This window comes from Ischnura elegans, chromosome 7 (genome assembly GCF_921293095.1).
Source record: "Ischnura elegans chromosome 7, ioIscEleg1.1, whole genome shotgun sequence".
In the NCBI taxonomy this organism is placed as follows: domain Eukaryota; kingdom Metazoa; phylum Arthropoda; class Insecta; order Odonata; family Coenagrionidae; genus Ischnura; species Ischnura elegans.
Window position 1 is genome coordinate 58,392,656 of NC_060252.1, and position 26,912 is coordinate 58,419,567.

The window sequence follows — 26,912 nt, forward strand, 5'->3', positions numbered from 1 at the left end:
TGATGGACTGCCAATTGTAATTACATGAAAAGATATCTGTTTCAGCCGGTACTGTGCCTGGAATAACAGGCAGAAATTTTCACGAGAAAAACGTCTGTGTAAAGCCTCTACGGACTTGGAGAACGCATTTTGCAACGTAGAATGAAACAAGATGTTCAGCAGCAAGGATAAAATTGGCTTCAACTACAATGACAAAAGAACCATCTACTACCTCCACTGGGCTGAGGTGGACACAATATGAATCCAAGCAGGAAGAAATGTGAATTTCAAAATTAAAAAAGGGTGCTACATGGATGTAAACCATCACCAGCACTCTTCATTATATAGATGAAGAAAGCATATAAGGAAATAGGAGATCAATTAATCGCAGGAGTCAAGGTACAGAGAAGAAGTCAGTTGCGATATTAATAAATTGCAGAATTTTATTAAGAAGATTAATGGCTCAAAATGGTGAGTTTTTTGGCTAGCATACCTATAATAATAAACAAGGATATGAACGAATTTGGAGTGAATGTTCACTTTCTTATATTTATGATGAAAAAAAGTTGCGGTAAAATGATGATTTAATGATTCATAAGCACTATCTTAGTTTCACTTCACATTTTTTAAGCTGAGTGCTCAACTGAAGTATCAAAACCACTCACATTTCCCTAAAAGCTACATGGTTTCAATCCTTACCAAAAGAATAAGACACTGGGCCACCATTACAATTCCATAAGCAAGGCAAAATAATTACCTCACCAAAAATGGCTGTTTTCTGTACACTTTTATTTTTAAATACATAAAATATGCAATGATAGCAAATTTTTGACAAGTATTATATCTTCATGGTTCATCATTAGATATCCTTTTTAAATTTTTTAGATTTATTTTAGCAAGAAGGCTAATTTTTTTGCCAACTTTACAAAGATTCCACTCTTAATAATACAAATGTATCTATTGTGCCGATTCCTGAAAAAAGATAAAGAGGAAATTCAATAATGATACTTGTATTTTTAGGGACCAAACACAAACAAGTTTACAGCATGAAAATAGTAAGTCAATCATGATAACTATTAAACAACAATATCACAAATACATTTATCTTCGATATCACAAAATATTTATTCATCTCACACAAGAGACAACATAATTGAAAGATTAAGAAAACTGGCTGAATAAATATGAACATACGTTTTACTTAACAAGTAAAAGTCTACGATACAGTCTTGAATACCCCACTTTTAACAATTCATTCTATTCGTATCATAACATTAAAAACAATTGTTCACTTTGCTGCCTTTGTAAATTAGATAAAGGAAGTGCATATCTCATCCTGATCTTCATCCAACAAAAGAGTGAACAAATAAAAGATCCAAGGGCTACTACAATGAAAACTGTCACATTGCTGTGGCACAAAGCTAATGGTGAAATTGCAGTTTCATGACAGCCTCCATATAAAATAGGTTAACCACAAAATACCAGCAGGGAGCGTTAAAGCCTAAAGAAGTGTAACGGGAAGAACAAAAACACTTTTCACTGAAAGAATTACCCTAACCATTTGTAAAATGTGTGATTAGTAATTGACTTCACATGTCTATATTGTGGGCAGGTGCTTATTTTGATATAAATCAATTGATCTCACATTGACCAATTTAAATAGGGGATATTATTTCAATTTCCATGGCAAACCATGCCATAGTACTCTCATTGATATTATATTTGATTTGGAATGGAAAATACCTTTTGGCTTCTTCTTTGTATGCCTCATATCTCTCTGCTTGCCCAACACTCGGCTACTAAAATGCTAACAATTCCTGGCCATTAACGATGGTGTTTCATTCTCGCACTCTAAAGGTGACAAAACCGTCAACAGACCAAAAGTCTATGGTCCCAGGGTCCCAATCTACTGGTCAGTTAACACTGTCAGTGCAGAGCACGTCAATTGACGTGGTCCCGTCCAAGCTGGGATACGGATCACGTCAATGGACATGCTTAGCCGATTGGTCTCGGATCCAACTTTTCCGCCTCCGTACATAACTAATTTCTACTTCCAAGTCTTCCAATCATGTGTATGGCCTTCAGCAGGCCTTCTTTCATATGGTGGGTGCCGATTGTAAATAACAGGGTCTGAACGGAAGTTATGGCCTCCAAACCTCCCTCTATTTTTCGTCCATATTTGGCACTCCACATATGAGTATGTATGTCATTATTTTTAATGGTATTTAATAGTACCACTGCTATGCTTTGTCGATATGTATAGCTAACTATTGTTGAAATATAGTTGTAATATTCTCCGATTTAATACTAGGGGTGTAAATCATTTAAGGATTCTTGGAATTCTAGGAATTTTTAATACACAAAATTTTTTTAGCCTCTCAACCTTTTTTCTTCTAAAAAATATATCCTCTTTCTCTCTCTCTACACTGCAGTAACATTCTTTACTTTTCAGAGCGGTTTCCTTTAGAAAAGCAGACCTATATGGTGACAGATATAGACACTGAGGACATTTTTTCCTTTCCTCAATTTGGTGAATAGGGAAAAACGGATGTGGAGAGCAGTTCTGAGCATGAGGGAAAACGTAAGGGACCCATCTAGGATGGGTACAATACTTGTTGCATATCTGTCTTCGGGCCCTTTTTCTGGAGCCAGTGGTTCCAGTATTGCACCCCTAACTACAACCTCTATCTTTGCTTCTTCCTCCCCTCCGTCTCCCATCCCAACTCCCTCTCCTTCTCCCTTGCAATACCCCGAACCTTGCCCTTCAACACCCTCTCAACCAAGCAGTATTGTGTGGGTTGATAATCTGGTGGACCCTCCAAATATCTCTTTTGGGTGGAGGACAGCCTGCAAGGTTATTTTGATCTCCTATTTACGGGTAGGTTTTTTCAGTCAGTTGTCAAGGAAACAAACATATTTTTGGAGGAACTATTTCTTAGAGATGTCTCCAAAAGAGCTCGTATGATGGACTGGAAAAACCATATCAGCAGAGGAGTTCAAAGTTTTCCTGAGACTTATATTCCGCATGGGGATTATTTCTCCACAATAGCTAGTCGACTACTGGAGTACTGATGCTAAATTTGGGCATCCTTATTTCTCTTGTATCATGTCCCGTGATATGGGACATGATACAAGAGAATGGTGAGACATTTTCTGCATTTCGCCAGAAATCTGGTAGATGGAACATCTAAGGACCCCATTTTCAAGATTAGGCCTATTGTGTAGCACTTATTTATTTATGTAATCCAAAAACAGCACAAGGCCAATTACAGAGGACTGGAGAAACAATTTCATAATATTAAGCAACGTAACCAACAATAACAAAAAATATTCAACAGTATTTACAAATAAATAAAGAATAGTCATCGAGTGGTGCGAGGAATAGGGGGAAAATTACGATAGTGATGGTGCTAGTTGGGTGAGGGATGAAGAAAAGGATCAAAATTTGGAACACATTTGGCATAGGAGTTAATGGAAGAAGGAAGTCTGAATAGAAAAGAACATTTAGAAACAGAAAGGCGGGGGGTGAAACAATGAAATAGGTCACTCGACCTCATCGTGAGCGAAGGAACATGAAGTGGAAAAAAAGAAAGAAGGTTTCACCATACCATTGAAAAATAGCATTACATTCGGCAGAATCTGTGTATAGTTGAATTCATGGTGGCTAGGAGAGGAAGGCTTTCATTCCGCCAGTACATAAAATTGAAGCTCGTATTTAATTTGTTTCCTTCGCCTTATTCCAAATCCTCTGATTAAATTTTGCGGAAAAGTTTTAAGTACTTGTAAAGGTAACAGCGGTAGAAATCAACCTACACAACCTAATTCTCATACATAAAGCAACCACATTTTATCGTTAGTCCAGCATAAGTTATGCTTGCCGAAAAACTTCGTTTCATTTGATCTGGGTTGCATTGTCGTATGTTGATTTCATAACTCAGAGCAGTGCGGCCCTATAGCATGGTCAATTTCTTTTCTTTTACTCATGATATTCCCCGACACCAATGAGAAAAACCCAGCGACAAAGCAACACAAATAACTTTACCGCAAACTTCGTGAACATTTGCAATTATCCTGAAATATAGGCAACACGCCCAGTTTGAAAGCCTGTTGATTCTACATATTGAAATATGTACGGAGCAGATCAATTGACGTGGTGCCAATTTTTGAAAAAATCAGTAAAAAATAATGCTCAAATCATATATAAACATGCATAAGGAACAGTGCTAAACACAAATTAAGCAAAAAAAGCACTGGCCCAGGGGCACATACCCAATGACACTCCATTTTTTGATATACATATCGATGGCTAAGTTCTTACAACACGTATCTCAAAAATAGCAACTTTTGAGGAGAAAAAAGAACAGATTTATTTTTTATATGATATAATTTTAATTAAAATGAAAAACTAAAAATACATAAAACTGAAAAACAAGCATACATTTGCAAACAAAGACTTGTTTTTTGCTTGAATTTTATTTTTTATTAACAGTATTAGCAGTTTAAACTCAGACTGGCCAAATTTTGAGATACCTGTTGTTAGAACTTATCCATTGATATTTAGTTACAATTCATAATATCTGTCAATAAACAACAATGAATTTAACTGCCAGCACAATGCAAATGAAATATATTCAATGAAATGTATGGTTTTTCCAATGTATAGATATTAACATTGATATATGCTTATGGGCAACCCACAAACCATTCTAGGCCCTTGGAAGAACATTTCTGGCCACATGACTGTATTGTGTGATACTGAATTCATAAATTCAAACCAATGGTAATCCTTAATACAACAGACTAAAATACCAGGGAATTTTCCAGTTTTTCAAGTAATCAGAACAGTGAAATTCATAAATGCGACACATGAAACTTAGGGAAATATTATAAAAATAAATTCACAGATGACCAGAGTCATTAATATTTTTCTGCGAAATACAGAAATTTCATAAAGAAAGTATACAAATATATATTATAAATATATATATTATACAAATACATATCCCAGACGGCACAGGAAGTTTTCGTACCTGAATACGAGGGTGGACCATCAAGATACAAAAATCGCGCTTAGGAAGTTACTAAAAAGGTTTTGTTTCTTTATTTCCTTTAATGACGAAAAAAGATGCAAGAGGACTGGCAAATTCATATGCATCGATAAAATTGTATCTCATCGATAAAACTGTATTCGGTCTGGGACTATTTTCCTTCGCGGGTGGTGCCATCTGGTGCCATCGTGCCATATCCTCCTAGAAAGATCACATGCCTTCACAAGCTGGCACAAGCCCTTGGAGATCACATCGTTTACGTCACGTCTCACCACATTTCAGGGATTTTTGTGGTTAAGTTTGTGAAAAATAGAGTGTCTGGTAATAGTGAAGTTTCCCTTATTCTTTAATATCATTCACTGGGCTTCAGAAACGTGTTTGTGAGATATTTTTGTTAAAAATGCCTTTCGTGTGTGTATTGTCGGGATGACGTAATGGAAACTCCGGGACATGGTTCAAGGTTTTAGCTTTCCAAAAGATCCTGAGTTGAAGAAGAAGTGCATTTGGGCGATAAGAAGAAAACATTTCACCCCTACGAAAAACTGTGAGGCATGTACTCTTTCTCGCTGTAATTATTTGGATGTAATTTTAAGTTAGAAGTGGCTTCGGGATGTTGATGCATCAACATCCCGAACTATTCAGTACTGAAGTACTATAGTACTATTCAGTACTAAAAATGGTGATTCAAAATATTGTAGCAGCAATTCTTTTGAAAATTCTTGCATTTTAGTTGTCTTTTTTGTATTAATTCATTCGGTGAACGTGTGGTTAAAGGAGAAACTAGGAATAAGCTGCCAAGTTTATAGGATCGAATATTGCTTCTTAGCTCTACTAAAAAGGTTTTGTTTCTTTATTTCCTTTAATGACGAAAAAAGATGCAAGAGGACTGGCAAATTCATATGCATCGATAAAATTGTATCTCATCGATAAAACTGTATTCAGCAGTTATGCTATATGCAACTGTTATGCAGTGCCCTATGGTGTATTACACGTCAGCTTTCATCATTTCAAATTATCTTATGCTATAGTTTAAAACAATAAAAATATCAGGCTTACAAATATTTACTATATTTACGAGCCTAGTAATTTGATTTCTCATGCAGAAATACCAAAAATTGGAAATGATTTGACCTAATAAGTTACATGGTATTTTATTATTTATTAATTTTAGGTGTGTGAGCTTCACATCGCACCTTGTGATATCAGAAAATAATCTGTGGCCTTGGACGAGAAGACGAGGAGAAAATTCTTGCTGAATTGAAGGCACCCAGATTGGAGGAAGGTACCATTGCTTCACTGTTACCTGTCGCCAAGAAGACAGACATTGTGGCAGAAGTGACATATTTGTGGATGTGGATTTGATTTGTGCAAGTTGATGCTGTGATAGTGGACGTTCATCGGAGATAGTATTGAAGATAGTTAATTATGTATCGACCAGTCCTCTTTTAAATAATTTTCTATTCGAAAGAGAATAAGATTAATTGTTTCGCTAAATTAGATGTGGGATAGAAGAGAAAATTGGAAATATTATCGTGGTTGACAATAGAAAATACATAATACAGACATTGTGGCAGAAGTGACATATTTGTGGATGTGGATTTGATTTGTGCAAGTTGATGCTGTGATAGTGGACGTTCATCGGAGAAAGTATTGAAGATAGTTTTTATGTATCGACCAGTCCTCTTTTAAATAATTTTCTATTCGAAAGAGAATAAGATTAATTGTTTCGCTGAATTAGATGTGGGATATAAGAGAAAATTGGAAATATTATTGTGGTTGACAATAGAAAATACATAATATATGTATTGTATTTCTGTGGGTTTTTTCTTTCCTGCCTCTTTAAAATTTCTTGTGGTGGTGACTTCATGCAAAGTAAGTATAAAATCGGAGGTGTGATCTAAGAGATACCATGTTTTATTTTACAAGTGTTTATGCTGGTGATTTGGCAGGACTTTCATATTTTTAATAGGTTGATACATTTACTGCAGTGACCTAGAGACTTTTACTCATCCCAAATAATTTTTCAAATACTTTAGCGCCTGATATGGGTAAGTTTTAGTAGCTGAGACTGAACTATACGTTAATTTTTGCTTGCATTTTGATGAATTCGATCATACTAATAGCAGATGTGTCAGCAATCCTGTTTCATCGGCAATTTTTATTTAAAAATTTTATTTCGTCAGGCTTTAGGGTAAGCTTTTTAATGCTCGTGGGCTATGTGATGTCTTATTTAGTGTCAAAATTAATAAGAATTAACCCTTATTAACATCTCAAGGTTTCCAAGTAAGTACGAGCCACTTAAGAATGCTGGATGCTGGGGATGCGTGAATTAGCCTTGAGATTCTCATTTTTCGCAGTTATTTAAGTGGCCGAATAAGTTTTGTAAGTTCTCAATGGGTAAATAATACTATATCATGAATTCTAATTACCATGATATGGTGTTATTTACCTATTGAGAACTAACAATTCATAATGATTCGTATCAAGGTTCTCGCTACGGTCTGTAGCTATCGATTGTGTTGCGCTCGATACATTTTTCGATCGTGCGAGTTACGATATATCTAATTTCGACCTAATCGATTGAGATTAGCCTGAGTGCCGTGTTCCTGCGCGCTTCGTATCCAATCGTACGTGCTTAGTAGCGGACATTCACATGCTGCGTACGCGCTTCGTCGACAGGCCGCGAATGGAAATTATCCATTGACGAAAAGCGACGGAGCGGCATAGTATCCCCTTAGTCAATGGGTACTATGTACATACGAATTAGATACGGAGGGTTCTGTGCCGTCTGGGATATTATATATAAAGTATACAAATAATATATATATATTTTTTTTTTTTCTATTTGAAAATTAATATTATTTGACATGAAAAATTTCAAGCATACTTTCAATTGTTATTTTCAAGTTGAATGAAAATAGTAGCTATGTGAGTACTCATTTAGGAAAGTTCAGCAAAAAACAACAACCACTTAGGATAAGAACAAATGATCAGAATTCAAAATGTCTCACCCAAATATCATAAGATCTTGAACGTATTTGGTAATGTCACATTCCACTCAGAACTCATACTATGGACATATTCCAAGCGTAATCTTCTCATCAATGCGAAATATGTGACGTCCAGAGAAGCCATCACCACATCCATTGGTGGTCAAATTCCATATGTTAGGAGTCTGAGAATATGGCATATACTCAAAGGAGCCATTCCCATTCCCAGCATTAAACCCTACCTAGAATTTTCATGGCAATGAAAGAAGAAAATATAATTAGACAAAAAAAACAGAAAATTTTAAAACTTAAACCTATAGGCTATCCAAATAAGCCCCAATAAAATGTACCTCAAATAAAAAAAAAAAAAAACAATTTTTCTAGCTACAGCTGCTTTCAAATCTGTTAGCTCAGAGAGGCTAAAATGTGGATTGATTGGAACCAGAAATTCTTCACTACAGTCACTTAAACTAATTTAAATCAATGGTAGATATTCTTTCTAAGGGCATGGGAAACTGAAAAAAAGTAAGAGCCTCTGAATGGACTATGCTTTAACTTTCATTTTGCTGAAAAGTTTTGGCGAATTGGTGAAGAAAAGCAAAAAATACAATGATCCGGTAATTTTTCTGTTTCATAAAATGGGCTGCTTAAATTCAACGAAGAAAATCAAAATTGAAATTAAGCATTCAATAGGAAATAAAATAAATCACTATTTACACAAACTTTCTTAATGCTCCCTTTCTATTTTACTACCTCCATCTTTTTTAAAATTAACAATACAAAAGAAATATCATATTCAAATACTCAAATCAAAGTGTTTGTCAGAATGAAGGAGTATCGAAATATCACTAATATCAAGATGGATATTTTGACAACCTTACACAGATATCCTGTTTGTAGCATCCACGATGATACCTAGATATACAAATTGTAATATCCGTGATATGGCTATTCCTAACAGCAACCATAGGTAGCATATTTTTTGTATAGAATTGAAGAGAACAAGTGTTTTGTTTGTAATATGTCTGGGGATTACCAAAAACAAAAGATAGGACACCCATTATCTACTCATTTGGTGTTGAGAAGATATCCAAGATATGTTGTAACATGGACCTCCATATCCAGTATTGGACATTGCTACAACATTGTTTGGTGTGCCCTTTGGATATTTGACGGATAATGCTAATTGGATTAGAATGGATATTGCATGGATGTCATACGTTAATGCCGACAATGAAGTCTGGATGTTGTAGGAATATTGATAACTGCTTGGGCTCACTGTACCAGTATGCAATCAGAACTAAATATAAACGAAAAAAATAAAACTTACAAATGCCGGATAACCACCCAATCCAGTAGAGGTGTCACCACCAGCCTCAGTGTGAGTAGTCCATGTTATCAGGTCATAGTTGAAAATAGCATAAGCAGCCTCTTCATCTGTCACCAGAACCACTTGAAATGTGTTGGTCTGGAAAAATGTGATGATGTAAAATTTAAAAAAATACACCAAAAACATTCCACATCTGGAAAACCATAGCAAACTGGTGTATATAATGTACAAATCATCAATAAAAAAATATTCATCATCAGATAATGATGTGCCATTGGGCTATTTGAACGGTAGCCATTTTCACTTCTGAAGGAACGGCCATACAATGCAATAGCATGCATGAATTAATTAATTAATAATTAAAGAGAAAAGACCCAAAAATTGCTGGCGTAGTAAGATTTCAACTAAATTTTGGAGAGGTACTAGAAAAGATATGATGAGAGTAAGAGCTAAAACATTCAATTAAGGTTCACGTTTTAATGATTATAATGCAGACGATTCTCATTTTATTGTTATTCATTTATTATACAAATAGCTGTCATTGTTAAAGGAGGCTATGATGATTTATCCAGAATTTTTTTCTTTTTCCACTAGATTTTGATGCTAGAGGAAGTCACATCAGATTTCTTGAGGTAATAAGAAATAACAGTGACCAGAACTTGATCATTCTTTCCATGTCTGATGGTTTCATATCGTGAGAAATAATTCCACCAATTGGAATACTGTCAGAGATTTGAGAGGCTGAATACAAATGCATTGGAATAAATTTTGTGATGTGTATTCTGAAAAGTGGTGGATACAGGATAGGGACAAGGGGGAGCTAAATGGGGGGTAACCTATTAGCACTAGTGGGAGTCCAAACAAAATTACCATTCTATCTAGTGTAAATTGGATACCCAAGATGGGGACTATAGCCCGTCATTCCCTCTCTGGATCTGCCGCTCAATTGTAACATACCAAAATATGCAAAATAGGGCCTAAGTTTAGAGCTACTTTGTATTTGAATTTGTTAAAGTAGGTAAATATGTATATCGGAAAATATAACTATGCATGTAAATAATTTTGTACAAAGCGGAAACTTCCCCTCATACATCCACCACTGTATCTGAATGAAATGAAGAGACAACATTCACTCTTACAACTCACAACTAATCATATAAAGGAAAAGACATAAATCTTGATTCAATAATTCCCTATCAAAGAATGCTTTCATGTAAGGGAATGGATAAATCCTTAATATGATTAGCAGTGGCGCCGACTCCATGGGGCCTGAGGGGGCCCGAGCCCCCTCAAAAATTCGTTATGGGTGTGAGGAAAAAATAAGTCAGGCTTGTCTATTTTCCCCGGAGAGTCCGGATATCGAGATTCAAGTTATCAGGGTTCTAATGTTGATCATATGACTCTTCTAAAATGCTTAGAAAACTTAAAACTCACTACTTATAAAATTTCCCGGGGCAAGATCCCCGGTTTGGCCCCCCAATATTTTTTGTAAGTCCCTGATGATTAGTAAAACTTCCCATCACCTTTCCACCCAGTTTATGTACATGTTCTACAATTAGGGAAAAGGTGAAGTAAGCACATGTGAGAAGCACACACATGAATCATAAACTTGCCAATATTGATAAATAAGAACTGATTTCGTAAAGAAGGGTTATAAGCGTGGTATGGATGAAATAAGTCATCTGGGACTTCTTCGCAAAATCTTTCACATTTGCTTATCATTGATGATGAAAAGGATCACTTGTGTTAAAGCTGCATGTGTCATGTAATATGAACCAATGAGGAAAAGAACACATAAGACTAATTCTTTTCCAAGAGATTAACATCAAAACCACAAGCTTTTTATCAAGCTTTCCCAAGATTCTTACAATACTCCTGCAAAAGTCTGCTGAGTAAAAAATTTGAATTTCAATCTACATATTTGAATCCAAAAGACTTCAACCAAAATATTTGTAGATAATTTTTTTCATCAGTTCAAATAGAGCTACAGACTTGATATAAAATCCTGACCAGCAGCAATACACGTGGGTACCCTGCCACATAGGTAGATCTAGGAGGGGGGGGGGGGTGCACGTGCCCCCTTGCCCCCCCCTCAGACCCTTAAAAAATATGCAAGATTATTAATACGGTACATTATCATTGCCTTTGTTTCATATATATTAGGAGGTATCCTTGTGCCCCCCAGAACAAAATCCTGGATACGGCCTTGCTTGTGCCCCCCAAGAAAGAAATCCTGAATCCACCCCTCCCTTGCCAGATTTACTACGTGGGAATCTTTTGAATCTAGAGGTTTCAACATCATTCCCAGAAAATAGCTAAAAATGAAAGTTTTGCTATTTTTGATAGCGCTTGCTTCCAGTTTTAAGATATTACAATAAAAAACTAATAAGCAATCCCAAAAAATCAGATAAAAGCTTTTTGTCCCAGAGTATCAGGCACGTAGCCAGAAATTTGCTTTGGGAGGCTTTCTGGTTGCCTGTACTGATATTTTGTTCAAATCCATTAGAAAACCATACATCTCAATATGTAAACTATATACTTGGTTTGCATGATGGAGAAGGTTAAATTTTTTGTTTGTTATTTACAGAAATTATGAAGCGTGTCTCTGTATAACAAAAAATGGGGTACCAGAGGGTAGATACCCATGGGCTAGTGCACGAGAAATATCTCCCATTTACCAGATCGGCCTCATTTCAAATTCCTAAGATGGGAAACCCCCTCAACCCTGGATAGCAAAGTGGTGCAAAGAGGTTCTAGGGGATGGAGCTCTCAGAAGGGTCAAGGGTATGCAAAAATGCCGGAAAAAACTCTAAGTCTTCCAACAAACCTTGTTAAGTGCTGCCTCAATACCTCCAGCAAATGACACATTTCTCCATGTGACAATAATAACATGTTCTGGAGCAAAATTTTCAGCACCTTCATTTCCTGCTCGAATGTCTTGTCTCACCCTCTCCCGTAGCTCCACACCAAATTGGTCAGTCCTATTCTGAAGATTACTTTCCACCCGGTAGTATACACCTGGTTCTTTCTTGTCAACACTGGAGCCATCATTTCCTGTAAAGATATTTGTTAAATTTTTCCCTAAATCATATCATACAACACTGTACCTTGGACTGAACACTGAACCTGTCAGTTTAATAGAGCTACAGATTGGATATAAAATCCTGACCAGCAGCATTACACCCAGCCACATAGGGCACTGCCACATAGCGACGGGGGGGGGAAGGGAACGTGCCCCCCCAGACCCTTAAAAAATTTTGGAAGATTTTTAATACGGTACCATTATCAATGCATTCGTTTTGTATTACGAGGTATCCTTGTGATCCCCCCCCCCAGAAAAAAATCTGAATCACAGAGCCTCTCCTTAGCAATCAGAGATAATAATGACAAACTATTGAAAAGTAATTTGATTTCCATTCCAATTGACTTGAATCCTGAATGCTCGAATGAAGAACTTCTTAAGATTATGTAGTTTATCATATTTTTATGTATAATGAGTTTGTCGATCAAAAGTCAATGAGTAGGTAAATATTCCCAAGTTCGCTTAAAAACATTTGACCGTGAAAATTAGGTGAACTAAAATTTAGCCTGTAGATGCAAAAAGACCACATTTCATAGCTATTCACGTACCTAATTATAACAGTTATCCTTTCATTTGACCAGCAATTGGATGGCTTTAATCAACAAAAATGCAAATACATATATCCTTTACACCATCAAAATGTTATATTTAGCATGCATCAGTGGAATTTCCAGGTACATGATGTCTCAAGACTGCATAAAATCAGCAAAACTATTACTATAGGCAATTACTAAAAATTAAATTTTTGATCAAGTTGGGCTGATAAGAACGAAAAGAAGAAAATATTCTTCAAAGTGATGAGAAACAAAAGGAAACCAACAGTAATGGTGGGTTTAAGTATACCGGGACTAGCCATGGTGATAACTTTTACGGGAGTCACCCGCAATGCACAATTGTGCGAAAAATCCACAGAGAAAAAATCATTCGCCTTGACCGGGATTCGAACCTGGATCCCTCGATTTCCGGCCGCGGTCGGATTTCACGGTATAGTCCACAAATTTCCACAGGGAAGAATGACGCCTCGGTAGCTTAACTGGCTAAAGCACTCGGCCGAAAATCGAGGGATCCGGGTTCGAATCCCGGTCAAGGCGAATGATTTTTTCTCTGTGGATTTTTCGCACAGTAATGGTGGGGAAAATACAATAGTTAGATGTAAGAACGATTTAGGAAAAGCCAAAAGATAATACAGCTTTGGGCCACCTAATTTTGTGAATGATTAGATAAACACCTATGAACTGTAACAGTGAAAAGAGAGGAAACATGTAAGTGGAAATCTCAATATCATGAAAACATCAGTGACAACGAGAAGAGATTTTATAAAGATTATTATAAATCAATTATCTACTGCATCACCATTTAGGTATCCAGCATAATTTACACATTGGGCTGGCAAGCTGCTGGTATTCTGACTCTGATATGTAGCCCAAAAATAGCAACAAGTTTGAATTTCCCTTGTCGTGAATTCTGCCAAAGAATAACATGCCATCAAAACATAACCAATTTTCATGGAGAAAAATTGTGACAGCACAAATTTTGCAAGTACACATCTTTTATCCCGATGTAACTGGTTGACAATGTTACCCAAGTAATTTATTAATAGAGAAAATAAAGCTTACTAACCAATTCTACACTTGCTATAGAAAATCCCAATAAAGGATGGGTCGTTTTTCTCAGGGTACTCAGGGTTGGGGAACTTTAGAGGATGAGTGTAGTGCTCTGGTGGATCACTGAATTCCAAAAAGCCACCCAAGTTCACCTGAAAAATTAATTTTACGCATACAATCAGTCAAGATACTGAGGCTTATGGTCTATATTGCAATATTGAATCAAGATTATTTTCCTTAAATAGAAGGCAGAAAAACAATAATTTAGTTCAATACTTTTCAAAGGATCCTAGCTAATTTAGGCTAACCAGATAAAACCAAAACATGCTAATTAATTGCAAAAGTAATCTGCATGAAAATGGATGCAGATTCAGAGAAATGAAAAAAGAGCTTCCATTAAATAATCACATCATGAGGAAATGGAACTTTCCTATTTATTAACTAAATGTTCAGATTATAAATTGTCATGACAAGGACGCACAATGAAGAGAAATGTCCAAAATGTTGTTTTGATATGAAAAAAATGACTTCTTGAGAATAAAGTCACTGTCGTACAATTCTTTTCAACCAAATTCCTACCATAATAAGTTCATTTCAAGTCTGACCTCATTTAAGCACAACTAAAATAATAAATATTGATTGTTAAAAATAGCATAATTGTATGTTAAAAAGTTCAGCAAATTCCCATTAATGGGGCCACCAGTTATTTGCAGCAGATCTTGAAGAGCAGAAAACAAGAATATCTCAAAGTTTTATTAACTGGGACAACAGGCCACTTTTTTGGGCCATGAGTGACCAAAATTGACTCTGTACTAGAGATAAAATTTAAAATTTTTCACATCAAAATACTGTCCTCCTTTAATTTAGTCTTCTTTTTCACACGAGTAACTATGCCTTATTCATAGAGCTCTCTTAGTTAGACCATCCAGAAGAGGACTCGGATTCCGTTTGTGGACCATGAGACCTCATTCAATGTATTGTTGATTATATGATGGCAGCACTCCAGAGCCGGTAGTTGGGCAAGATGATAGGCTTAGAGTGTTTTGAAGATAGAAAGGCACGGGCAGTAACCATCAGTTTCACCTTATTCTCAGACATACCACCCACTGGCCACACATGAATGAACCAGGGATAATGAGAAAGAAGTGGTGAGGATTTACGAGTGGGTGTAGGCCACTTCTTAGGGATTATTGGCCAATGTCCAGCTGACGAGACTAGTCAAGATGAACAATTTTGCTCAACTTAGCTTTAGGTTTGTGACATCAAGAACAAAATTCAATTGACTTACGAGGTCTATCCGAAAATCGACAATGGCTAGGTCATTGCAGAAATAGGATAAACTGAGAGATGAATGGAGCCGCAATGGAAGGCAAGCACCTCCCCTAAAACGCAAACATCAACCCTATTGGAAATATTAAATTACATTCAATTGAAAAGTTACAAATTTTCATACACATATTCAATTGAAATTTGTCACTTTTCAACTGAACGGAATCGAATATGAGATATGAAGTGAAACACTTTGCACTTTCCACATAAAAATTTATTAAACTAGAGTCGACATGTTCGAAATTGAATATTTCCATTAGGGAAGGTAAGGATCTAGATGTTAAGGGCACATTAAATCAATGGCTTTCCATTGTCAGCAAACAAGGGGTTTGTATCAGCAGTCCAAAGTTAAAAAAGAAGTTGGAGTAACTTGCTTCGAAACTTGGTCACAACAATTTTAAGACAACAGATGGTTGGCTGTCGCAATGGATGACCAGAAATGAAATAAAATTCAAGAAAGCTCACAGATAAAAAAAACACTTGCAAAACCAACGAAATTGGACTAAATTACCAAGCAACACCAAATGCCTCCATTTGTTGCAGTTATGTAGGACTAACAGGCTCCAAAAATGATGGATCGCATCACTCTTTTGTGCTGTTCAAACGTTTTGGGCAATGATAAAAAAAACTATTCAGTTTATTGGGAAAAGTGCTAAGCCTCAACACTTAAAAGGTTTAAGAATAAGCAATTTACCAGTGAAGTAACACACCATTAACAATTTCTGGATGACCACAAGCTTCTTTCCACATTTGCTGACCAGTTGGGATAAGAAATTACTACAAAAATCAAGAAATGTTCTTCTTGTAATTGATGATTGCATGGCACATCTTCATTGCTCAAGTGAGTTAAAAATATTCAGTTGGAATTCCTTCCTCCAAAAACAACATCTTTGGTGCAACCGAGGGACATGTCAATCATCAAAAATTAGAAAACACATTATGTAGCATGGGAAATTAGTAGATTATATTCTAGAATCTGTAGATGGTAACCTTCTGATATTGTCACACATCACAAACAAAGTATGTTTAAAGGTGATTCTGCAGGTGATAATGTTCCTGACTGAAACCTGGAGAGAATACACTTGTCAAACAATTCAAAATTGTTTGTTCATTGGACTTTCAAACATTCCAACACAAAAGTTCCAGAAGAAGCAGAAGTGAATTCAACTCAAAACTGCAACAGGTAATAAACCAATAAGAGTTCATTAATATGAACCACAATTTGGACTACTATGGAGCATACAAAAACTGTGAAGATGACATTGTTGAAGCTAAATAATGAAGGCAACGAGGTGAAGCTGAGAGTGAGGCTCGTGATGAAGATGAATTTGTACCTTAATTTAGCAGAGGGAGATCTCAGGATGCAAGGAAGTTCATTGAGGTGTTATGACTCTTCTTCATGCAAGAAGGCAACAAAGGTTACCAAATGTCATCATAGGACATCTTTGCTGACTTAGTTCAAGCGATGAGGATGAAGAGAATGTAGCAGAGTACATTAAACAAATCCCTTGGATGAGGAGTTATGATTTGAACAGGAAATACTCATGTGTTTATAAGTAAATGCAACATTTAGGGATCGCTTATTCATAACAAATAGCCTTAGGACTTAGTAAAAAGCATTCATGCATCATTTCCTGAGGTTTTGAAACATATTTTCAACTAGGACTGACGGAATTCTTGAAATTTTTATAAATAATCTATTCTTGCTGATTTGTTTAATCAATTAATAATTTTTTTAAAGTTTAATTAATTAGTAATTTATTCTTCTTTCTCTCATTTCAACATTTGTTTATGTGCATGTAAGAGATACTTTGCATAATTGAGGCATCCCCTCAATTGGGAAAAATTGCATCATGCCCAATAAGTCCCCCAATTCATGTGAATCTACTGTAAAATCTAAGAGAAATATTACTCTGATGTAGTGATTATACAGTGCATATTCCAAAAACAACAAAAAATAATATAATTAAAATACTATAGTGCCTATGACAATGATTCTAAGTAGAGGGAAAGAAAATGAAGCTCAAACAGTAATGAAACAGACTTGTGCGTAGCATTTAAGAGGAATAAGCTTACTCATTGTCACATACACACTTAAAAATGCCGAGAATTTTGTCACATTACCACAAAATCATCAAATATTAGATGGAAAGGCTAGCTGAATGTTATAGGTATTAAAAATAAACTTAATATAATAATACATGATAATAACTTACCCTTGTATAGTTATATTTGACACCAAAGAAGGGGAGTTCAAAGGTTAAATTTTTATGGCTCTGAGGACTTGTGCTGTGAATGCTGGTCTGATAATCTCCATTGTTACCGTCTCCTCCTTCATCAAAGTACCAGTACATCAAATCATTGCATATATCATCCAGCCTCTCTTTACTTAGTTCATAAGCACCTTTCAAACTGGTAGAGCCATGGCTTGGAGGGGCTATTCTACTGTGTGAATAATCTAAAAAAAAAAGAAATCAAATTAAACAAACATTCTAATAATAATTTCATTAAATTCACATTTATCAAAATATACTGTGTTATCTTAAGCAGGCAAAATTCATCATGAAGAAAATAATGAGTAAATGAGTCAAGGAGATTAAAAAGATTTAAATATCAATCAATTGAGAAAAAATTGAACCACAACATTTATAATATTTCATTATTTAATTCCAATTCGAAAAGTCCCTTCAAGTTATTTTTAAAATTTGTTTTACAATAAGCGAAGGATAATATAGTGATACTGCGAATTAAAATTTTCATTACACCTTGTAATAAGTTTTTTTTTTTAAGTACTCGATCAACCTCAACAGTTCTCCATTCAGACACAAACATTCAAAAAATTCTAGTTCAATGTTTAAGATATTTTATGCCATAAAAAATAAGATATTAACACTAAACACGAATATAACAATAAAAATAACTAGAAATCAGATATTATTTATACTTTCTAAACCATTAGCTCCATGAAAATAATCAATTTGAGCACTTCCACCTAGAAAATAAATTACATATCCAATGTGAAGCATGAGTATTAATAAAGGAAAAACTTATCAATGGCCTTTTAACCTCAAAGAATTTAGGGTAAAAAACAATATTTAATGGGAGCTGCATAGGAAGAATAAATTGGAGGGCAGAAGACCTAGCATGTTTAAAAAATTTACACAAATACGGAGTTAATCCAAAATAAGATTATTTTATGGTGTTTGAAAGTTGTTGAAACGATTGAATTAACCTGGGACCATTGAATCATTTTGATAGCAATGTTAACGCTAACATGAGGTTTGACAAATCTATTCTGCTCAAATTCCTTTTCACAATATTACGAAGAAATCCTAGTGACATAAAAGCACAAAAAAATGTTAAGATTCAGATTTCTGACCGGCAATTACGTACGGGAGCAAACCCCTGGGCTACCGTTAAGGGTCAATGCTTATGTGCATGGGCGGTTGCATTTGATCCAGGGGCGACGCTGCATAAAATTTACAGTTAGGTATTCATGAAACTACACTAATTTCCAAGGGCGGATCCAGGATTTTTTCTGTGGGGGGCAATGATCTGACAAGTAAATGGTCGTCTCATATTTGGAATTAAGCCGTGGAGTCATCGTGCCGGAACGCCCCGGAAGGCCGTTCCGGCACCGTATAAAAAAATATAATAGTCAAACATCACTTTCATTAATGTTAGTGACTCCAAATTTCAAATACATACATTCATAGCAAAAAAATTCTCGATTTGCTTATTCCATATTTGCTGAAATAATTAAAACACAGAGTAATATTTCACTGGTAAAAAATTAAGGAAAGTGCATTCGGGCAATGTTAATTTTGTCATGAAGCCATTGGAATTAAGAGCAAGATACAACAAATACTGTACGAAATATAATTTTTATTTTGTTATTACAATTATTAATATTAAAATATTAATAAGTTACGCATATGATGCTAACAGCTTTCTGTTATGTTTCCTTTAGACAGTATATATTAGTTTTTTTATTAACTCGCGATCAATAGCGGATTATTTTCGTCTTTGCATGAAATGTTTGCATATGCCGCCTTCATGATTTTCTGACTTTCGCGTCTTACCATTTCGGCTCGCTACCTTCTTTTTTATTTTACTAGGGATATAACTTTTGATACCTGAATTTACGAGCGAAAGGAAAGATTTTCAAGAACCCTCTACATTTAACTCTTTTACTGATTAAACAAAACAAAAAAACGCAATGATAACGGGACCGTTTTAAAAACCTTGTCTATTTACTAAGCGGGGGGTACGTTCCTCTTTGTCCCTCCTAAATCCGCCAATGCTAATTGAACCTGAAACCAACGTATCATTTTAAACACGAGTGCAAGTAATTGAAAGCCTCCATTCTAGCCTCAGAAACTCATCTTCGTCACGTTAACCTAAGGGTATCTTCCGTAATTGCGATATCAAATAACGACGTCCAAGCCGATTACCCAGATATTCCCCACTACCAACTCACATAATCCCAAACTTTCCTTAATTTCATACGTCTCACGTAATGTCGGCAAATCTTTTCTCAAGATGACGATAATAATTAGCTATAGCCACTAAATATATAGGCAGGTAGGATAACGGAGGTGAGACGGACTAAGGACGCATAAATTCCTCGGCGGAAGTGACCTGCCGTTCTCAAATTTCGCACGTTTAAGAGGAAACTTATTGAAGTGACTAGGAGTTTTAGATACCACCAAGTAAATTATGAACTTTCACTGCGGGCGAGGCAACTCATTGAAAATATTTCCAGTGGAATTAAATTGAACTGAAAAGATTCGTATTTTTATATTGAAACTGAATCCAAAGGAAATACCATCGCATAAAACATATGCATATTGTGAATATGTCACCCATGCTTTAAGTCGACTAAGAGTAAGTACATAATTTGACAACAGTTTATAGACTTACTAATTATCAGGGAAGGTGATTAGTCATTCCCTTCCTCAAGTGCGTCATTACCAAAGTTTACTTAAAATATACTACAGCCAAATCCAGACACTCTAAAACAAATTCTGCACATCAGAATATTTCTTAGTTTCCGAAATAGTAGCGTTCCGATTCCCAAAATATTATGCCCAATTCAATATCCAATAAATTGCAAAAGGAAGGTGACAAGGAAGAGAATGGGTGATGAAGAGTAGCGAGGACGCGAAGATTAGAGGAAAAGGGGTAACATCGGGTAATTTGCGAGAGAAGGTTTTGTGAAGCAGATTTTATGCGAAAATGATGATGAAAACAATAACAGAAAACAAGGATAAACATCAATAAACTAACATTGGTACGAGATCACAATTGTTTGCCAAAGTAACTTATAAGCCACTATCTAAATAATAGGTCCAAGCTGGCTCTTATTAAACTAAAACTCACTTATCCATCTATCATACTGTTAGCCGACTTTTTAATCCTCGTATAAAAATTCTACCATTTAGATCAGTGGCATACCTCGGTACATGCTTTGGGGGGGACCTGGGGTGAGTGTCGCGCCCATGGTCCCCGACTCCTTAGTCACCGATCGGTATTCATAGACTAGTCTCACTGCTATGATATTAATAAATGATCTTAAGTTAAAGCAGATACAGTTATTATACGTCAAAATTGGACAATGGTTTTAAATATTTTTTTTATTTCTATGAGGCTTTGTGGGGGATCTATCCCCCTCATTACCCCATAGTTACGCCATTGTTTCAGAGTCCGTTACGCGATTTCATAATTTCATAGCAAGGCTGGGAAAACAATTTGATTGGATGATGGAAGCGCTGAATAAGACGTCACAGAATACATATTACGGACACCTTGGGTGAAAATAGAAGGATCTGCATTACTGTTACGGAGTTGAACATCTTAACACGATGGCCGAAGAATGAAAAATGCCAGTAGAGATTAGTAAATAGACTTAGGGGCTAGTGTGGATGTACAGGGGGTAGAACATGTTGAAATTGTTAAGGGGAGTTATCATGTTCGATAATCATAAACGGTGAAGGTTAAGCGAAAAAGAAGTCATAGAATCGAAGACACTCAGTGGAATTATGGCGAAAGTGTCGTCAACTAAAAGTTACCAAGGCAAAGTGGCGAGAACCCGAGAAATGGAGACAGATTACAGGAAGATGAAGGTGGTTATAGTTTATGATGAACTGAGGCGAAAGTATAAAGATTTAAGTAGGTGGCTTAAAGACTAAAATAAATTTAATTAAAAAGATGCACTTGCTTTCCCAAATTATTTGATACATAGAAGATTGGTCGATGTATGGTGGCCTTATAACCAATATTTCGCCAGATTAGGTTTTATTCCTAAGGGATTGAGATTTAAGCAGAGTTTGTAAATATATTGATTCGGCAAAAAACCAGAAAACTTAATGATGCAAAATAAAATGGTGAAATTTTGGTAGTAGGAACTTGAGCTCTTTCTTTTTAATCGAATAAATAACAGGTTAATTATATCTACCTGTACTGACAGTATAAAAGGCAAAAAAATTCAATCAAAATAATAAATGTTTTCAGGAGATAGCTTGATAAATTTAGCAAAGGTTAAAACGACACAGTGAGTTGGTTGCGCCAGATAGTGGCTGCAGTAGATAGTGGGTGCTAATGACTCACCGCGTAAAAATAAGTAGCGCCTTTGAGATAAAAAAGTCTTACTTTATCATACGAGATGATCAGTTGACATTTGCGCGTTTCTTCAATTGTAAATATCCATATTTAAAACAAAAAACTAGGGATGCATAAGTACCATGCCTCGTTTGACAAGAGCGAAAAAATACGAAATTCAAACTAGTTAACGCAAAGGTAACATCGTAACTGGTATGGCAAATATTCTCTTTTAACCCTTTCTACTAGGTTAGTTCCACGTATTCTTGGGAAGATTTAAAAATATGTATACACGATCAAGTACGTGAATTACTGGAATCGGTATTCTACTAAAATTTATCATAATTTCGCATGACAATCGCTTCTTGAACAGCATTAATTAGAATGGTAAAGTATAAATATAGAAAGGCCAACATGAAATATAAAAAACCATGACAAACAATAGACATGAAAATATTTTAAATTTTGAAAAATAACAGGATACATACTCAAACTGGGAGTCGGAGGAGAACTAGAAAAGTTGAATGACCCCAAATTATAACGCTTTTGATACAATCTTCTTACAACAAAACTTAATTCAGGATGAATATTGGCATTATCAAAATACGCCCATCGCCTCTACAATTTTTACGACATTCGATCTGTATTGTAAGAATAGTAAAATTATATCAAGGAACGGTTATATATTTAAATAACGTTAGTAATCAATTTGAGGACGTCTTTTAAGAGGTTTCTGCAGAGTAAACGCGCACATACCCTGGAAGAGGGATGGGAAACTGTGATGCAAACGAAATACTTTTCTTTTATAGAGAGTGAAATGCATATAAATAATTCTCATTTTCAATAGCGTCAACTGAAATCACCCCAGATTATTTCTTCGGAATAATGCGCATGGACTATTTAACGACACGAATCTTGTAATTGTACCTAATCAACACACCGTAGCGAAGAGCTGAAAATTTCTATCCATTATTGGAGACTTGGAGAGGACAATAAGTTATGGTCCAACTAAAATCAATTTTTAAACTCTTGACTGACAAAAACACATCTAAGGCAGTGGGTTCCTTACCTTTGACCACGACTTTGGGCGAGGAAGTAGTTTGAACTTCCGCCGTCACAACTGCAAGCAATGCGAGCAGGAGGACACTAGACGTGAAACCAACGCGAAATGACATTTTTCACTTCGCCACTGGAGTCTGAATTAACTGGATACCAATACTGGATAAGATGTAACTGAGTTTTTGCCTTTACCACCTGAAACAAGCCTCAGGATAACTTCAACTCGAAGGATTTCGGCAACTCTTCCCTATCAACGGACGAGTCACCTCTCTCATAAACATCGATAAGATTAGGAGAAGCAGAGAGATATGAGATAAAAGGATGAACGATATGACACCGCTGTCAAAGAAAGGGAATTGCGAGAGTAACACGTTTTCCCAGATGAGGATAAAATCAATGTCGAGGCCTAGTGCGGAGATTCCAGGAAACAGAGATGGAACTTTGACCAATATACCACCCGACACGCAAATAGCCAGAAATTTACATTAGGCAATGAAAGGAGGGATGAGAGATTGGGTGCTATGCGTACTGCATAAACTGATATTTTGTTGTCAACTCGTGCACATCAGAAAACTATATCTTTCATTGAATCCGCTATATATTTCGTTTGAATGATGCTTGAAAGCTTAAAAAATCATAGGCTACTGGCAGACATGGAGTAAATCTACATCAAAACTCTCTTATAACGAATTTTTGGGGACCATCGTTCTATTGTGTTATAAACGGGATTTTGTATTATCCATAATAAAGGATTTTACCCTATACATCATAGGCTTTCCAGCTAATATTCCGAAAAGTCGTCTTTATTGAAGCAACAGACCCGTAACGATTAACCATCGTCCCACCCTTTCCATCAAACGGCTGTAAAGGGAACGATTTTAAGATAAGTAGTAGAACTTCCAATTAGTGGTGATGGCCAAACGTGAGAACAACTGATGATAAGGTAAGGAACGGTTAAGTAGCAAAGATCGCCCTAATTTCTTTATAAAAGAGGAAATAATTCCCAAAGGGACAAAAGAAACTCCGGATATTAATATCGGCGATCATAGGAATGTTCATGGGAGCGGGAACTCACCACGTTAAGGTCTGGTTACACGATACATTAACACGTACAAGTTAATGCCTAAATGTATGAAATCGTGAATTAACACGAAAATGCACCGTGTAACCACCCAACTAATGTGAACGCCTGAACGGAAAAGAGAGCCTGTTCTAATTTTGTTCATACATTCGTTAATGTTCCGTTCCGGTCCACAAAAGTCATCTATCCAAACAGATATTAACTCGTGCAAGTTAATGTACCGTGTGACCAGCCCTTTACAGACGGGATTTCGTAACATGCGTGATCGTTATGGGCGGTGTCAGAAGATAGGTGCCCTTGGGCTTGTATCCTCCTTGGCAGATGCGTTGCGGGTAGTCGCCATAAGGGATACAAATTCAGATGTGTGGACTGAAGCCCCATAAGCCATTCACCCCTTAGCCTCCGGCTAGCCTTGCGTGTGAGTGATTCTTGTCTCAGTCTTGTGCGTTTCAGCGTATCCTTGGGTCCATTTGTATTCCGATCTCAATAGCCATTACGGAATTTCAACTTTTGCCTTGCCATATAGCTCTCGCAAAAGATCGTGTCGCTGCGCAGCGGGAAAATCATGGGGCAACGGAACTTCCTAAATGCTTGTGAACTGGAGAGGAGAGTTGTTTTGTGTGGAGCGTAAACGGCAAACCCTTCGTAACTGTTACCAACAATCCCACAAAGGGGTTACCCACGACCAGTGGTGTCATGGTGCAGGAAGGCCGGAGCGCCGTTCCGGCACTGGTTAACAAACGACATAATAGTCAAACAACACTTTTATCAATTTTTTTGCCTCAAAATTTCTAATTCGATACTATAAAAAATTATTTTGTAATAAAATGTACATAATAATTTGTAACAAAAAAACATGGAGAGTAACATTCGCTTTAAAAAAAGGTAAGGAAAGTGCGTTCTGAAACTGCTAATGTTGCCATGACGTCACGGCCCACCCCTACTTGTCATCTGGCTCCCTCTAATCGCACGGCAATGGAGCACGGCCTGGATTTCTTTACTAGTTTAAAGGGTAGGTCTTTATAATGAATGATTTCCTCACCCTTGCCTATTAGTCTTGCGTGTGTGTGCTTCCTGCCTCTGTCTTGTGCGTTTTGGTGTGTCCTCGAGTCCATTTGTATTTTGCTCACAACAGCCACTACGGAATTTAAACGTTTTGTCATAAGTAGTGTGGTTCTCCTGTCATTCCTTCTCTCTCTGCCTCACTTTCTTCGCCTCTGTCCTTTCTACTAACCCCTTCCACCGCAACCTAACTTTCTTCTCGCACAGGACTGTGCCAGTAGGCTGCGGAAAGTCGTCGAAAGGAAACGGAAAGGAAATGGAAAGGGAACGGAAAGGAAACGGAAACGGAGCGAGAAGGAAACGGAAAGGAAACGGAAACGGAGCGGAAAGGAAACGGAAAGGGAACGGAAAGGAAACGCAAAGGAAGCCGAAAGGAAACGGAGAGGAAACGGAAAGGAAACGGAAAGGAAACGGAAAGGGAACGGAAACGGAGCGGAAATGAAACAGAAAGGAAACGGAAAGTGAACGGAAAGGAAACGGAAAGGAAACGGAAAGGGAACGGAAAGGAAACGGAAACGAAGCGGAAAGAAAACGGAAAGGAAACGGAAAGGGAAAGGAAAGGAAAGGGAACGGAAAGGAAACGGAAAGGGAGCGGAAAGGAAACGGAAACGGAGCGAGAAAAAAACGGAAAGGAAACGGAAACGGAGCGGAAAGGAAACGGAAAGGGAACGGAAAGGAAACGGAAAGGAAACGGAAGGGAAACGGAAATGGAACGGAAAGGAAACACAAAGGAAGCGGAAAGGAAACGGAAAGGAAACGGAAACATGGCGGAAAGGAAACGGAAAGGAAACGGAAAAGGAACGGAAAGGAAACGGAAAGGGACGGGATTCCCTTCCGTTTCTATTCCGATGCCTTTCCGTTTGCTTTTCGTTCCCTTTCCGTATCCTTTCTGTTTCCTTTTCGTTGAAAATTAGGCCATATCCGAAAATTGAAAAATTGAATATTTTTTCGTTGTCTTTGTATAAGATGTATTGTCTCAGAAAGAGGATTCTATTAGTTTTATTCCATAAATTTACGTTTTTCGATGTTTAACATCGGTTCAAGTTATAAGCATTTAGCATTGAAATAGGCGTTTACGATCAAATTAGGAAAATGAGGCTGTCTCATCTATATAACATGAAGCCCCTTAACGACCACTCATTCATTCATTCATTCACTCACCTATACAAATGTTTGGAGTGAACGAGACGAGATACGGCAAAAAGTCTAATGAAGACCCCCTCTAAAATTGTCTGAAACCCCAGGAAAAATTATGAAAACACTAAATTTACAATTATTTATCCGTCTATTCAATTAAAAGTGAGTATAGGGATAAGTTCAAAAAATGGCCACCAAATTCCAATGGCGGCGCGGCAGTCATACAAACGAACAATCATAGCAACATATTTGTTTATGCAAACAAGAGGACCTAAATTGGGAAAGAAGATAGAGGAATTAAAACGAAAAACTGATAAATATAAGGAAGGGAATTAAGAAAGTAATATTTGAAGTTTCTATTTCTTTGCGTCTTCTTTCCGCAAGAACAAACGGGTGAACCGGAGTTTAAGCCCCTTGTCGCATTGGCGGCGGTTTCTAGAACTATTTAGGAAAAATAAAATATATAAATATAGTAATATATATATATTTTATATAAAATATCTATCCACGTAAGGTCTCCCGGGCGGGTTGCACTAAAAGGAACGGGAAATCGTTTTATCAATGGTTTCGATAATGTTTTTTCGCAATAAATAGTTCCAGAAACCGCCGCC

At 36.4% G+C, this 26,912-nt stretch overlaps 1 protein-coding gene across 1 annotated transcript; it reads right to left on the reverse strand.

The window, feature by feature from the left end:
- Positions 1-750: 750 nt before the first annotated feature.
- Positions 751-23,290, reverse strand: LOC124162651 (protein mesh-like). Its single transcript, XM_046539246.1, has 7 exons — positions 23,032-23,290; positions 17,579-17,820; positions 14,050-14,185; positions 12,175-12,401; positions 9,348-9,485; positions 8,039-8,259; positions 751-951 (listed from the first exon to the last, which is right to left on the reverse strand). Exons 1-6 carry the CDS (start codon positions 23,135-23,137, stop codon positions 8,098-8,100), a joined length of 1,011 nt encoding a protein of 336 aa, XP_046395202.1. The 5' UTR covers positions 23,138-23,290; the 3' UTR covers positions 751-951; positions 8,039-8,097.
- Positions 23,291-26,912: the final 3,622 nt, after the last annotated feature.